This window comes from Haliaeetus albicilla, chromosome 11, assembly GCF_947461875.1.
Source record: "Haliaeetus albicilla chromosome 11, bHalAlb1.1, whole genome shotgun sequence".
In the NCBI taxonomy this organism is placed as follows: domain Eukaryota; kingdom Metazoa; phylum Chordata; class Aves; order Accipitriformes; family Accipitridae; genus Haliaeetus; species Haliaeetus albicilla.
The window spans coordinates 31,336,505-31,350,288 of NC_091493.1; the positions used below are offsets into that span (position 1 = coordinate 31,336,505).

The 13,784-nt window shown below is 39.0% G+C and overlaps 1 protein-coding gene across 4 annotated transcripts in view; it reads left to right on the forward strand.

Annotated features, from left to right (window-relative positions):
• Nucleotides 1–13,784, forward strand: part of VTI1A (vesicle transport through interaction with t-SNAREs 1A) — a 276,308-nt gene that overhangs the window by 262,156 nt on the left and 368 nt on the right. For all 4 annotated transcript variants that reach the window (XM_069796984.1, XM_069796982.1, XM_069796986.1 and 1 more), the window contains one exon: nucleotides 13,035–13,784. This exon is cut by the window's right edge and continues 368 nt beyond it. Coding sequence is in view for 2 of the 4 variants with exons in the window: in XM_069796982.1 (XP_069653083.1) it covers nucleotides 13,035–13,128 (94 nt within the window). In the remaining 2 variants the exon portion in view is untranslated. The remainder of the gene's footprint in view (nucleotides 1–13,034) is intronic.

The window sequence follows — 13,784 nt, forward strand, 5'->3', positions numbered from 1 at the left end:
GCATCTTTCCACTGATTGATGCGGACTGTAGAGCAAGTCACATTCCTCTACCAACAATTTAGAATTTGTTATTGACTGTGTACTTTTTCATCGTGTGTGTGTGTGTTGTTGTCTGTAAAATCACATTGCTCTGTCACTTCCCAATAGACTTTGTTGCGTGTAGCTGTGTTCAGAGAACCTTTCAAATGATGTTACATAGTTGAGCTCTTCAGTTTTTAAGGAAAATAAAATAGTAGCAAGGAGGGAGAAATTTAAAGGCACTCAGAAGAAAGGCAAAAATAGCTCCGACTGAATTGAAAAGAATCGATGATTAGGGAAATTTGGGAAGCCAGAGTTGCCAAGAGAGCAACTCTCTCACCAGAGGCAGCATTATTACCTGAGATGACACAAAGCGAGCAATTCTCTCCCTGCTTGATTGCCCATCTGTAGTTGTAGCAGAGTCAAAATTAGCTCAACTCATACCTGGCATAACTTCACTGCCTCCAGTCGAGCTGTGTCAGATGCAGTGACATGCTTGCAGTGTTTTCACCGACCGCTAGATGTCTGTGTGTGCTCTATAAAGTTCTTGAGGGGATGATGCCCCTGGTAAACACGAGAGACAAAACTGGAACACAAGCTGTGGGGAAGCATATTAGTTTGTGTTTATAAGTGTAACATCATTACTTTAATTAAGCCTGTGTTTAAAGCAATTTGTGCTGTCTAAAACTAAACTCCTGCCTTTCTAATTTGAGGCAAATACGGAAAAGATGCTTTTCCTGGTCCACATCTGTTTAAGACAAAGTGTTTCCTTTATGTCCATGTGAAGGACTGAAGTGTATCTTATTGTTCTGAAAGTTCTGGAGGAAGTTGCTGAGATGTAAAATAGGTTCATCTTATTTCTGTTCTGAAACAATGAAAAACCAAAATATAAAACATCTGCTCTGTAAGTGAATTGGTAAGAGCTCGCTCTTTAATTCTGCCCTGTATAGCCCAAACCACAATACTGCTGGAGCCATATTTTCACATGTACAATGCATCAGCATATCTGGGTGCACAGAGGAAGGCTGTGCATCAACTTTCAAGTTTATTATATCTTTATAAAAAAAAAAAACACAAAAACAACAACAAAACAACCAAAAAAGAACCCTGGAAGAGTAGATCTGGGTACAGAAATCTATTTCACAATTCTGTTTATCAGGCAGTCTGCCAGCTGACCAGGGTAGCTGCACCTGTGACCAGCTTTTCTGCAGAGATCTCCCAAGAAAAATGCAAAAGTAATCAGCACATGTTTGCCTTTCATTTATCTCTGTCATCCGGGAATAAGATACAGATAGTATCAGGAGCAATGAAAGGTACATTCTGATATTATTTTCAAGTTTTTTTGTCTAGACAGAGAGGAGCAACCACTTGTATCTCTGTGGAACACATACAGCCCCCCTCCACACTCGCATCCTCGGCTGAAGGCCAGAGGGGGATAGTAGGCTGTCTATATTAAAAAAAAAAAAAAAAAAAAAAAAAAGAAGAAGTTTAAAACCACCACCTACTCATCAGGTGACTGGAGACTGTGGTTGTAAAATGTGCTGCAGGCAGAAGTTCTGAAAAATCCCAGAAAGTGTTGAAAACATCTCTAAACAAGGTATTTTTCTCCTGCACCTTTCTTGCTAAAGGTCCCAATTGCTGCCAAGAAAACTAGTGAGAATGTTAGCTGCCAAATAAAAAATTTATGACAGTGTTTGGCAAAGGATTGTATCACTGCTTGTTTTATACATTTCCACAAGGCTCTTGAAGGACTGTTGGACACATACGGCTCACTGATCACTGTGCTTTATCTGTTCTTTAATATATTAAAAATGCAAGCTCCAATAAAGTATGATTTAAACAATACATATTTTTTCTTTTAATAGCCTCCTATAAGTGCTTGGTATGGTGAGAATATAATTTCTAAACAACATTCCATATATAAAAATTGTTTTAAAAGCCCTTTACCTGACAAAGTTACTTGTTATTTGAGTCACTTTCATAGTAAAAATACATGAATTTTTCAATTAAAAATGTATTGCTTTTGCAATTGTGCTTGTTATATGTTGGAGTCTGGGCCAATAAACCGCCTGTTAAAACATAAAGAGGTCCATTCAGTCAAAGTTGTGCCTGCCATTTATGTTTCAAAAACCGAGAAAATAATATGTTGGAATTGCATTGCTCACCAATATCAATTAGGTTTTCGGCTGTATCGTTAAATTAATGTTGGGGGAGAAAATTGTTCCGGTGGATTTAGTGGAAAAAATATATTTTTGAATACAGAGTTAGCACACTGACAATAATAATTAAGCTGGCCGATGCTGAAGCAACACCCTTAAAAATATTTTCCCCATCTGAAGGAACAAAATTGTCTGTCTCTGTCTTTTCAAACCAGTTACCATATTAGGCTTCCAGCTGATAGTTAGTGCTGTTTAACACAGATCTTGTCATTCGGAAATCTCAAAGCCTGACCGGTTTACTTTTTCTCATTACCATGTGCCGCTGGAGGTGGCAGGTTTGGAGCGTGGAACTGTACCTCCCTGCACCATGGTGTAAGGAGGCAAAGAGCCTCCTCTTCTCTCTGGTGGCCAGGAGCTGGTGGGACACAGTCCTGGCGTTCTGTCCCCTTCGAAGGGGACCACCGGAGCGACACCACCCTCTGCGCTAGCCCAAAGCTGCCCCAGGGCCACACGGCTCGGCACCGTGCTTGCATCTTCACGGCACAGCGAATATTCGAGAGCAACCGACAGCACTACAAATGCTCTACGCCTAGTATGTGCTTGTGTATTTCATGGTATTTGATATAAAGTACTCAAGACAGACCAGCATTAAGAGGATTATTTCAGACAGCATTAGGAGTTAATTTACAGAAGATTAGCTCTAAATCGGGCAGATATCATAAGCAAATTAGCATCAGTTGTAAGAGATTCAGAATCAAAATCTGTAGTGGTTTTTAGTTTCTCCCTGTGTGTACTTAGTGGATGAGTAGTATCTTTATTAGTTTCCCACACTAAGGTGTTGCATCTCAGATAGTGAAGAACAGGTACGCTTTTTTCCTACGTGCACGTTATTTATTATGATGCTGTTTATTGGCAGTGAAACTGCTTAACTCCAGATACCCTTCCTCTGCTGAATATTTTGTATTTCATGCCATTTCTTCATTGAGTAATGTTTTGTTTGGCCCTAGAAATGATGTCTCCATGGTGTGTTGTAATATTTTTAAATAGGTAATATGCAGCTTTACTTCAGAGTGACATACTTAATCCTTTTTTTTTCTGTTAAAATGACTCACATTTTAATGCCAACTCATAAAAATGAAGGAGTGTATAAAATGCTACATACTAGGGTGAAGATTACAGCTACTTAAAAATAGCTTCCTTAATATTTAAGCTTGTAAATTATAAATTTGTTTTATTTCCACGGGAGTGATGGTTAATTTGTATTAAAAAGCAGATTCAGTTCTTCAATCAGTTTTCCAGACGTATTTTTCTGGCGGCAGACAGACAGGCAAAAGCACCTATCCAGTCCCTTCTCGGTATCGCGGTTTCAGAAACGCTTGCCCAATTAGTGGAGAAGATGATGAAATGGATTGGGCCACGATATTAAAGCCTGTGCCCTGAGTTGTCCTTGGGATTCTGAAAGTTTTGAAGTCTACGGATGGGATTCCCATCTTTGGAGAAATTTGTATTCTGCTCTCCAACAGATAATAAATTGCTTAGTCTTCAGCATGCTCCTGAACATTTGTTTTTTTTAACTGGGGAGGGAAGTCTGGGCAGTGTTTTACAGTTTTTTTCTTTCTTGATGGACCAAATTCCTCTTGACAAGGTTGGCCCGAGGTCATGAATGTCTGTGTTCAGTGAAAGAGGAATCTTCGCTCCTTCTGTGAGATCATGAAAACTACACCCACTCTAAGCCAGGTTGGGCTTGCAGGTCCCTCTGGTTGCAAGATCTGCAAGTGCTCTTGCACTTTGACTTGTGTCCTGTAGTTTTACAGAATGCATGGAGGCTCGGTGTGGTTATTAAACCGAGGTGTCTGAGGTCATAACAAAGTAGAGGCATTTCTGCTCCCCTAATAGAAATACTGTAACATGCTGAAAAGAAAACATTTTAATAGTGGCAAGTATCTCCTGTCAACTAATTTGATAGTTCTCTATCAGGTAAACCATTTGTGAATACATCGATTCTTTTTATTTTTCACTGTTCTGTCTTCACTATTCCCAGGTTTTCTCTGAACCAGTTGGGCAAAAATTGATTTTTATTTGTTCCACTGGCCTTGTGGAAAATTAGCTTATGAACTGGTTTTTATAGGAAGACTCAAAGCACAGAACAGGTTGAAAAATAAGCCTATAGCAGTCAAAATTGTTGTCTGAAATGTCTTCAGACTGGAAGGCTGAATTTATTGCTCAAAACAAGTACTAGCATTGTGGAGGTGTGCAGTCCTGCTCATTATCACTGGAAAAGGGGGAACCAAAAAGCACAGTAAAAAATTAAATTTTAATAATGCTAGTGATATTTTCTAAATCCTTCTTGACAGAAGGATTCTCATTATTTTTATCTGTCTCAGAGTAGGCTCTTTTAATGCCATCTCGCAAATGGCCTTAGCCATGATTGTTTTCCTTTCTTTTATAGCATTTGAAAAAAATGAATATATACCAAAAAAAATTCTATTCTATCATTCAAGAAGTGCCATGAAATGGTAACATTTTGGATAGCACATCTTCAGGAACAATTGCTGCAGATGCCTTCAGGTTTTTACAAAAGAGGTCAACATTGTTAAGACAATTGTAGAAAATTTGCCATACAAAAAGACGCCCAGTCAAATATGGTGTGATAAGGAGAAAATAATGCAAGGAAAGTATTTGTGTCCAGTCTCCAGCTCCATCACACCTAAAAGCTGTAGATTAGTCATTCATTAAAGAGAGGCAGGGCAAAAGATGTTAACTTTCTTTCATCTGTTTAAGATATATATTTTAGTGGATTCTAAGGATTATGAAAGTTGATAAAATGCAGACTTTAGACATCTTTTTTCTCTTTAAATTGCACAGAATGTAAATTTAACTATATTTATCATAAAAGCCAATGTGCGATCATGTATGTTCTTGTCATTTTATAGCTTGCATACATTTCTTCTTCTGGAGAAATAATTGCTTTAGCTTTGAGTGCTGACGAGGGGGTTGGGGCTTTCTTCTCCTATTAACTGTTTGGGGACCAGGGCTTCATGCAACCGATGTGCTGAAGAATGCCATTACGCTGACAGCTGGGCTATCCACCCTCCCTCGGAGCTCTTACTAAAGCGCTCGTAATGTTTGCTAAGGCCTATGGTTCTTAGTCATGCTCAGGTGACTAAATGTGTGATTTGTTCTTCTTGATACTTCAGTACCCTGAGAAAGGCTGGCTGGGGAGTAATACAACCTTGACTCCTTCCACTTGCAGTTGCCACTGCGCACGTGATCTTCATTTAGACTTGCCAAAGAGATCTGGTGTTGCCGCTGCTTTGCATGAAATGAATTAATCCCCCTCCGGTTTTGGTTGGTGAGTTTCCGTGGCCCTGGAAGCCACCCGCTGTTCCTCCTAATGACAGTAATAATCTATTTGGTTCCTTCTGTGGAAGGAGTGGACGTGGAGACAGGAGAAAGCTGAAATTGCATCACAACTTTGCAGAGGAATGTTCACTGTCAGGGTCTCTCATCAGCAGAAGGATACTTTTCATCCTTCAGAAATGCCTTCCCGTGTGTTTCAAAAATAAGCAATGAATAAAATCTGAGCTAGTAGATGTACAGTACCCTTCCCTTCTGCCTTTTTATCTTCGGTCCCACATCCATGAGGCCCTCTTTCAGGCTTTCCCTGTTCTCACAGTTTGCTTGCTGAAGTCTGCATACACTTGTCTTCCAATCACTCCTGTAGATATCTCTCCTTCCTAGCCCCCACCTCACTCCCCCCAGACTCCAGTGATCGCTTGGGTCCTATTTGCACCTCCTGAGACTGCCAGCTCCTTGAGACGGGACTCATGCAAGCTATGATAATCCTGATGGCTACCAAATAACACTATACTCCGGTGCTGTCCATATGGTTTTGCTACATTTGGAATGTATTGTAAGATTTCAATTATGAATTAGATATCTCAGTAAGTATTTTAATTATCAGATATCATTAAAATAATTTTGAATTTTAATCTTAATGGTAAGATTGTAAGAAGATGACACAGCAAGGTAAAAAACATAGTTCCTTGAGGCAAGGAAGCCCACTGCATTTCAGGAGACATTCATCCCAGAGAGGGATGTCTCTCCAATCTCTCACTCCTCCAGAAAAACTGTCAAAGGAGTATGTTTGATTCTGGTTGGAATTTCATGTGCAAATATGGGATCCATTAAAGGGAGATGATGAATCAAGGTATTTACTGACTAATTATTGATGAACATCATCTGCTTTGCTGGTGAGTTTCATCTTTGCAATATTTGTGATTAATGGGAGATCACACACACTTTACGATATAATAATACCTTTCCTGTATGGTTTTGCCTTCAGAGCTAGCAAGCTTTCTTGCTTGGGCCTCATGTTCAAGCTTTTAGGGATATTCATCCCTACTTAATCTGTAGGCACCTAACCTAGCCAGCTAACTTAACTAACTAGTTCTCCTGGGATGCATATATGGCCAAGAAAAAGAGAAAGCAGTTCAGAGCAGCACTCTAGCTTATATACACAGGGAGCTGAGAGAGATTAGCTAGATATAATTTAGATGTGTTTAAAGTTGGATAGTGTGACTACCTCCTTGCACCTGTTATTACATGACTCATTCTTTCATTCAGGGCCCAGGTGGAAGCACATTGATGTGGTTTGAGTGTAATATTATAACTAGAGATTGGTATCCATGTTATTACAAGTATACAGCCCCAGTCCTTAAGGCTGAACTTTAAAGTTAGAGAACATAGCACTGCACAGCTCCTCAGCCCTATCAACAATATCTTAGGCACCCTGTCTGGCCTGTCTCTTTCAAAACCCCCTGCTAGTCAGCTAGAAAAATGCCATCATTTTTTTTATTCTCCATTCCTCCGTTTTTGAGGCTTTAATTTCATTATCTGCTCAGTTTTCAGCACTTTTTAATGGATTTTCCCAAGGTCTTACACATAAGAAACTAGAGCCCTGTCCCTAGAGGAAGAAGAGGCTCCTTTGGGAAGGAATTTAGAAAACATGAAATAGGCTCCTGCTGGGAATGGCCTGTCTCCAGATTGGAGGTGGAGCCCAGGCAGCGCGGCCTTTTTGGCGTGAAGTCAGTCATGGGGGGTCCCATCCCCTCTCCACCACCCCCCAAAGCCTTTTCACCTTTAAGTATACAATGTCAGTTACAACATAATCGGTTCTTCTGGCTTGAGAACAAAAAGAATGTGAACTTAAATTTCAGAGTTTGGGGTAGGGGAGAGGAAAAACAACTTGAGGATTTTCCAAATTCTTCACTTTTTCCAAGGTCAAGTAGAAGAGGGCCAAGGAGTTGTATGCAACTCGTGCAGATATTTTTTCACTGGTATTTCTGTTTGCTAATTTCAGTTGTTAATGATGAAAAATGTCTCAAGTCAGATACTTCCAACCAGCTGTAATTTTGCTAGGTCTCTCCTACTCTTTTATTTCGGTAGGTTGTCATGTCTTTATGTTTTGCCACAGCCTGTCTAGTTCTTTTCAGTTGCTTTTATTTAAGAAAAGCATTCTTAAACCTAAAGATGGGAAAGATGAACAGTTACTTGAACAGCCCCCAGATATCCTGAACTTAGAGATTTATCATTATGTATCTAAGGCTTTGCTTTACCATTCATAACATTTTATTCCCCTGTGTGGGCTCTAGTGCTTCCATTTGAAAACTCCTGATATATTGTAACAAGAATGTCCTTATATATAGTAATAATAGTGTCTGTCCAGAAGGTATCTGCGTATAGCTCTATTACTTTAAATTCAGATTTAGTTTTGCCTGGTATGTATTTGCCTATGTGACTAGACCTATGCTTCATGTTTGTTTGAATCTGCTGATTTGCACATGAATATTGGGCACTTAAAAATCACTTACCGCTGATTTACATGCACCAATTTTCTTGTATGTTAGCAAAAACTGCCGATCACAAATAAAAGGGCACCCAAAAATGCAATAGCTAAGTATTCAAAGTGATCATTTAAAATGTAGTCTTGTAGACAGAGAACAAGCCTTTCTGCCCAGTAAACTGATAGGAATCACTTCTAGTTAAATCTTAAATACATGTATTACAGTGAAACACTGTTGGACAGTGCTCCGTCATCAATCAGTCTGTGTTCTTGAGGACACTATTTTTTGAGATGCTTTCTTTAAGAATAAAGCCCTGTGTTGTAATGAATGTGTGCCAACTGATCCCCCAAGCCATTTGTATTTTTTTTATTTGTATCAGTGTCAGGGTTGAGCTTCTGTAAGAAATTTTTGCAGTATTTTATTTGTAGTCTTCATTATTTCAAGTTAAGGACACAAAACTCTTTATGCACCCAGAGTCTGCACTGGTTCGTTTATATCCCGTATTTTGTTAACATTTTACCGGGATTGCTAATTTTCATGACAATTGTAATTGTACCATCAGTGCTTAATGGCAAGGCATCATTATTCAATGCTGGTCAATCAGGCACTAAGACATGTGCAAGACATCAGGCTGAACCCATATAGATGTCGTGCACTCCCCTGCTAATGAATGCAGTTTTGTAAAAAGGTTTAAACACGGTTGGCATCCTTAATGTAAGGTTTGCAAAAGCTTATTCGGGAACTGCTTTGTGTTTATACGGAGCAGATCTAAACATGTCACAAACAGAGTTAGACCCATTGTGTGCATGCGTGTGTGAAGCTACAGAGAGGAGCAAATCGTTTTGGGTTTTGAAGTGTGGAAAGGCAGCACAATTTCTGCCGTGGCAGGAGCGGGGGGAACTGATTTGCCAGGGACATCAGTGTTTGGTAATGGATGGGGGACTTGTTCTCCCAAGCAGTGGTCACCATGTGCATCAAAGAGGTGATCCCCGAAAGCGGACGGTGTCATTCGTCAGCTCACAAATTTGGCACTGGCTGGCGGGAGCCTCCAGCGCACCCATGGTTGGATGTTAGGCACTGTGACCAGAAGCCAGGATGGAGGGTCAGGCATTTAGAAAGGAGAAGCAGATGGAAACTCAACAGGAGTGGGATGCACTTTCTGCGTTGTTAGTCCAGCGTGCTCGTCCAATGCGTCGGTTAATGTTACCGTCACATCTGCTTTAGTTACTGTTTCTATGTGGTTTTGCACCCAAATGTTTTGGGCTGCTGTCCATGATAAACTAGATGGAACTTGGTTTAAAAGCACAGATTTTTCGTCTCTTCTAACTCAAAGTAGAATGAGCCCTTGTGCTCCTAGAGTTTCGAGTATGAAAGGAACAGTAGACATTGGCTGTTAACGAGCTCCAGTGCGCCGGGCTCCAGCAGAACTTGGTGTGAATTCAGTGCCTAAGCTGCATCGACTAAATGGTTAATTCATCTCATATCAACAGCACTATGATTCATAATGTAAACTTGAGGAATCCTTGATGTTTCAGTCACACATTCCTCTTAATTTGGCCATGCATTCTTTTAAAGCTACAGTGTGCTAACTTAATAAAATGCAGCATGCAAATGCACAAGTTTTTGCCTTCAGGCATTTTAGCCATGGATGTTTCAATGGGTGTCTTCTTTCAAGTATATATTCTTTCTTAAATTATTTACCCTGTAAACATGCTTTGCATTTTCAAAGAAGAATCTGGGCTTCCTCATTCACCAGATTTCGTTGAATTTAAGGTGCAATAGAGATAAAAGCCTATCATCGGCTTCTTGCAAGCATGTTAGCCTTTGGGATTTTTTTGTAGTGAATGTTAGGCCCCATTTTCTTCTCCTTTGGTATTATTGCTCCCTCCCCCACTTAAATTCCTTGATGCTTTGCCTAGAGCAATACCCACTGGCAGTGTCTGGCTGTGACAGTACTATAGGCTTCCCTACAGATGGGTCCTGCCAATGCCAACCATTGTTCTACCACTGTGAGCTGGCTTGAGTGGCTTGGATCACTCAAAACCCCTTTTCGTCTTGATTTTTTCTTTATTCTGAAGGGTCGCCCTTGCCTGTTGACTTTGAGATCTGAAATGTGCTGACATCCAGAACTTGTGTTCTCTGTCTGAGCAGCAGCTCCCAGACTCAGACTTCAACACGCAGCGCTTGCTAAGCCCTCCTCAGGACTGTCCTGCTGCTACCAGGAAGGCTCTGTCCTTCTCCTCTTAGTCCCATTCTTCTGGCAGTTTGCAGTTAGTTTAATTTTACTTGCTCACTTGAAAGTAAAACAGTAAAACTCGATGTTACTCTTTTTTTAAAGATATAAAATTAATCTTTAACTGTGGGCTTGAATATTAAAAGTATATAATGCTTCAGTGTAGGAGTCTGTTGATAACATCCATCCTATTTCATGATTAATTTGTTCCTTTTAATATGATATTCTTTTGCTGCACTGTGCAGACTAATTCAGATTCCTAGAAATTGAACTTTGATATGTATTTCCTAGATTCACACTGCAAGTGAACCTTCAATTAGCAGATACAGGTGGCAGCATGCCTCGCTCAGTGTTCTCTTGACAAGGATTTGAGAGACGTGGACACTGATTAAATAATCTTGCAGTCGGGTGTGTACTGACAGAGTATTAAAAATAAAGCATTGGAGGATTTGATGCTTTTTTAAATTTTTCTTTAATTTTAAGTCTCAGACGATGAAATGCTTTTTCAGTGGGCCAGAGATAGGAGGAGTTGATTTAAACACTCAGTATGTTATGTATGCCTTTGCCTAACTATGTGTTAGATTAAGCGAGTTTCACTCACAGTTAATCCTTTGTAAATTAGCATTATGGATGCCTTGGGGCCCACATCCCACAAATAAAATGGTTGTCAAGCCAGCTGCACTGTGTATTACTTAAGGCTGAATGTTTTAAGAGTTTTCATGCTTTTAATCTATTTCACTGCTGAGTTTCAATTTTGCTGAGTGTCTTTTCAGGAGTGATGAGGGTGAGTGAGTAAATATATATTCTGGTTTTCATGCATTTGCCTGGGCAAATCATTTGTTATCAGGTGTTTCGCAGAGAATGTCACACTCCACCACAAAAGAGAAGCTTGTAAGTTCAGGTGTTAAACTGAAGTGCAAACCAACAAGAACCAAAAGCCCTTAATTAGCTTTATTTTGTTAGCCTGCTACACTTTTTTTTTAGGGGGAAAAAAAAAAGAGTGAGAAACATCCCTCCCTCCTCCTCATCCTTTTGGCAGAGTAAATATTGCCTGTTAAGTTTGAATTAGCTGTCATCGCAAAAGAATTAATGCTGTGGTTGAGCCTTTCTAGTGAGGAAGGGAAAAATAAACGAGACAGATCTTAGTTCAGCTTTAAGTGATAAATGAGGACAAAGCAGCCCATTCATCTCCTGCTAGGAAAGTGGACACAAACACTAAAGCAGTTTTGCGGAAGACGTGTCAGCAAATGTGATCATTTTGTAACCTGTCAGGAGGATAGAGAGCTAGTCCTTTTAGAGTGTCACAGGGGAGGGTGTCTGTCTGATGTGACAGTTTTCATCCATCCATTTACTGCTTTTTCTTTAGGTGGGGGGTAAGCAAGGAGAGAGCTGGAGTTGGTTAAAACTGCATTTTTCTTTACACTTTCCAATATAATTTATATGTATATCCACCCGCATTCAGATGAAAAACATTTACCAAGGAAAACTCCCCTCTGCTCTCTAGAGTTTCTTCTCTCTTTCACTGTGTGAAATATGCTCATTTTAACACATTACATTCCCTGCCTTCAAGTTGGAGCCTTGTACTTGGTTTGATGTTTCACAAAACACAGTTTTACCTTTTCTTCCTGTTGTTTGGTTGGTGAAGGCTTTGTTTTGTTTTGTTTTGTTTTGCAGAAGCATGAGAAAAAATAAAAATAAATATAACTTAGGGTGCTTTTGTTGCATTTAGTTGTTGGGGTTTTTTTGCTGTACATCTCCAGGTTTGGTGATATGCTTCTTGTACAAATACGTTTTGCAAAAGTTCCTGTTTCATGAAGAGCCTATGAAAATTTTCTGCCTCCTCTGTGAGAATGGACAAACAAACGCTGAATTCTTACAAACCAGAATCCTCCCGTAAAATGCCTCAAATTCTACTGTTTGTTGATTTATTAATTTTAATTGACCTATTAATTTCAAGCAAAATCTGAAGCGATGTGGTGTCTGATTTTAGAAGCAGGGATTTCTCCCAACAAATGATTGAACAATATTAGGACTTTCTACCTCTGGCATCTTTTTATTATTACTAATTTCCATTTTTTTTATACTACATAGAAAATGTAACATTTGCCTATTACCATAAGTAAAGGTATGCTACAGAGACAGGAGATGCTTTTACAACATGAGCTTCACAGTTTGACACTTGCTTCTTTATATCATCCTTTTCTTCAAAACTAATCTTTTATACTTTTCCCTTGGTATTTTAGTACAAGTAAGTATCTCATTGACATGTGTTTCCTTGAAATCTTGTACCTTAATAGTAAAAATCCCTTGAAAATTAATAAATTGTTTCCGTTCAGATTAAAAAAAGCTGTGAAGATTTCAGAATGGCTTTAAAAAATATAATGGTATTTACTATTACAAACCACACTGCTTGGATTGCATCGACGACAAAGGACTGGTTATTTCATTTGTTCTTAGAAGGTTCATAAATTGTAACATGATGTATTTCAGTTATTCTAATATGTATATAAGTGTATGAATAATTAAGAAAAGTCCAATTCTTTCCTGAATGCAAAAGTTGGATTTGATAGCTAAATAAAGAAATGTTTGGAAGCACTGGAAATTGAAAGAAGTAAAAACCAATCAAGATAACTCAGAATGGTATAGGAAAACCTAAATTTGTGGGCATATGTCTTTTCTCCAAGATATTTATCTGTGTGGTTCTTTTTACGATTTTTTTATATATTCTGCTATTTTGTTTTATTCACTGGTTTTTTTGTCTCTTCTACTTTTTTTCAGGATCATCCAAAACCGGATTTTGATCGTTGTTCTGGCAGTCATCATCGTCTTCACCACCGTGATGGCTATTTTTTTTTCTGTCAAGGGACGCTGATATCTTTGTTCTTCACTAAACAGCAACAAACTGCTTGTTCTGAGTAATTAAGACAAAGTGGTCACATGAATCATTCTCTTGCACTGACAGAGTCTCCCTCTCTTTTCCACTCTTCAACTCAGGTGCAAGTGGTGTAAAGTATTTTGTATTATTGATGGCATAGTTGATGGCATGTGAGGTTGATTATTTTTTCTTACATTTTTTTGTCTTTATCTGAGTGTTTTCAGAATCTTAGTATTTGCTGGGGTGAGGGCTTGTTCCGGTATAAAAAGACTTAACGTGTGTTGAATTCTACCCCAGACAATTAGCCTGTAAGTTGCCGGAGTTTAGCCAGGGAAGAGGGGTCTTTGCACTTTTCTTGTGCTATGTGGGGTGTATGAATATCAAACAGTATCTGACCTTCTCTGATAGAGAATATAAGTAAAGCAGAGACCAAATGATGTAGAAAGTGAACCTGTCTCCTGTGACTAACTCCTGATCATGAATTATCGTAATAGACATAACCTGGTCAAGAACGGTAGTTTTAAAGAGAGAGCAACCTTAGGATGATGTTTAATATCTGACGTGAATCCAACACTCTAACAGGTTTTTTAAAAATTAGGCTTTCTTTTCTGCTTATTCAAAACAGTTCCACTTTCATCAAGGTCATGATAATG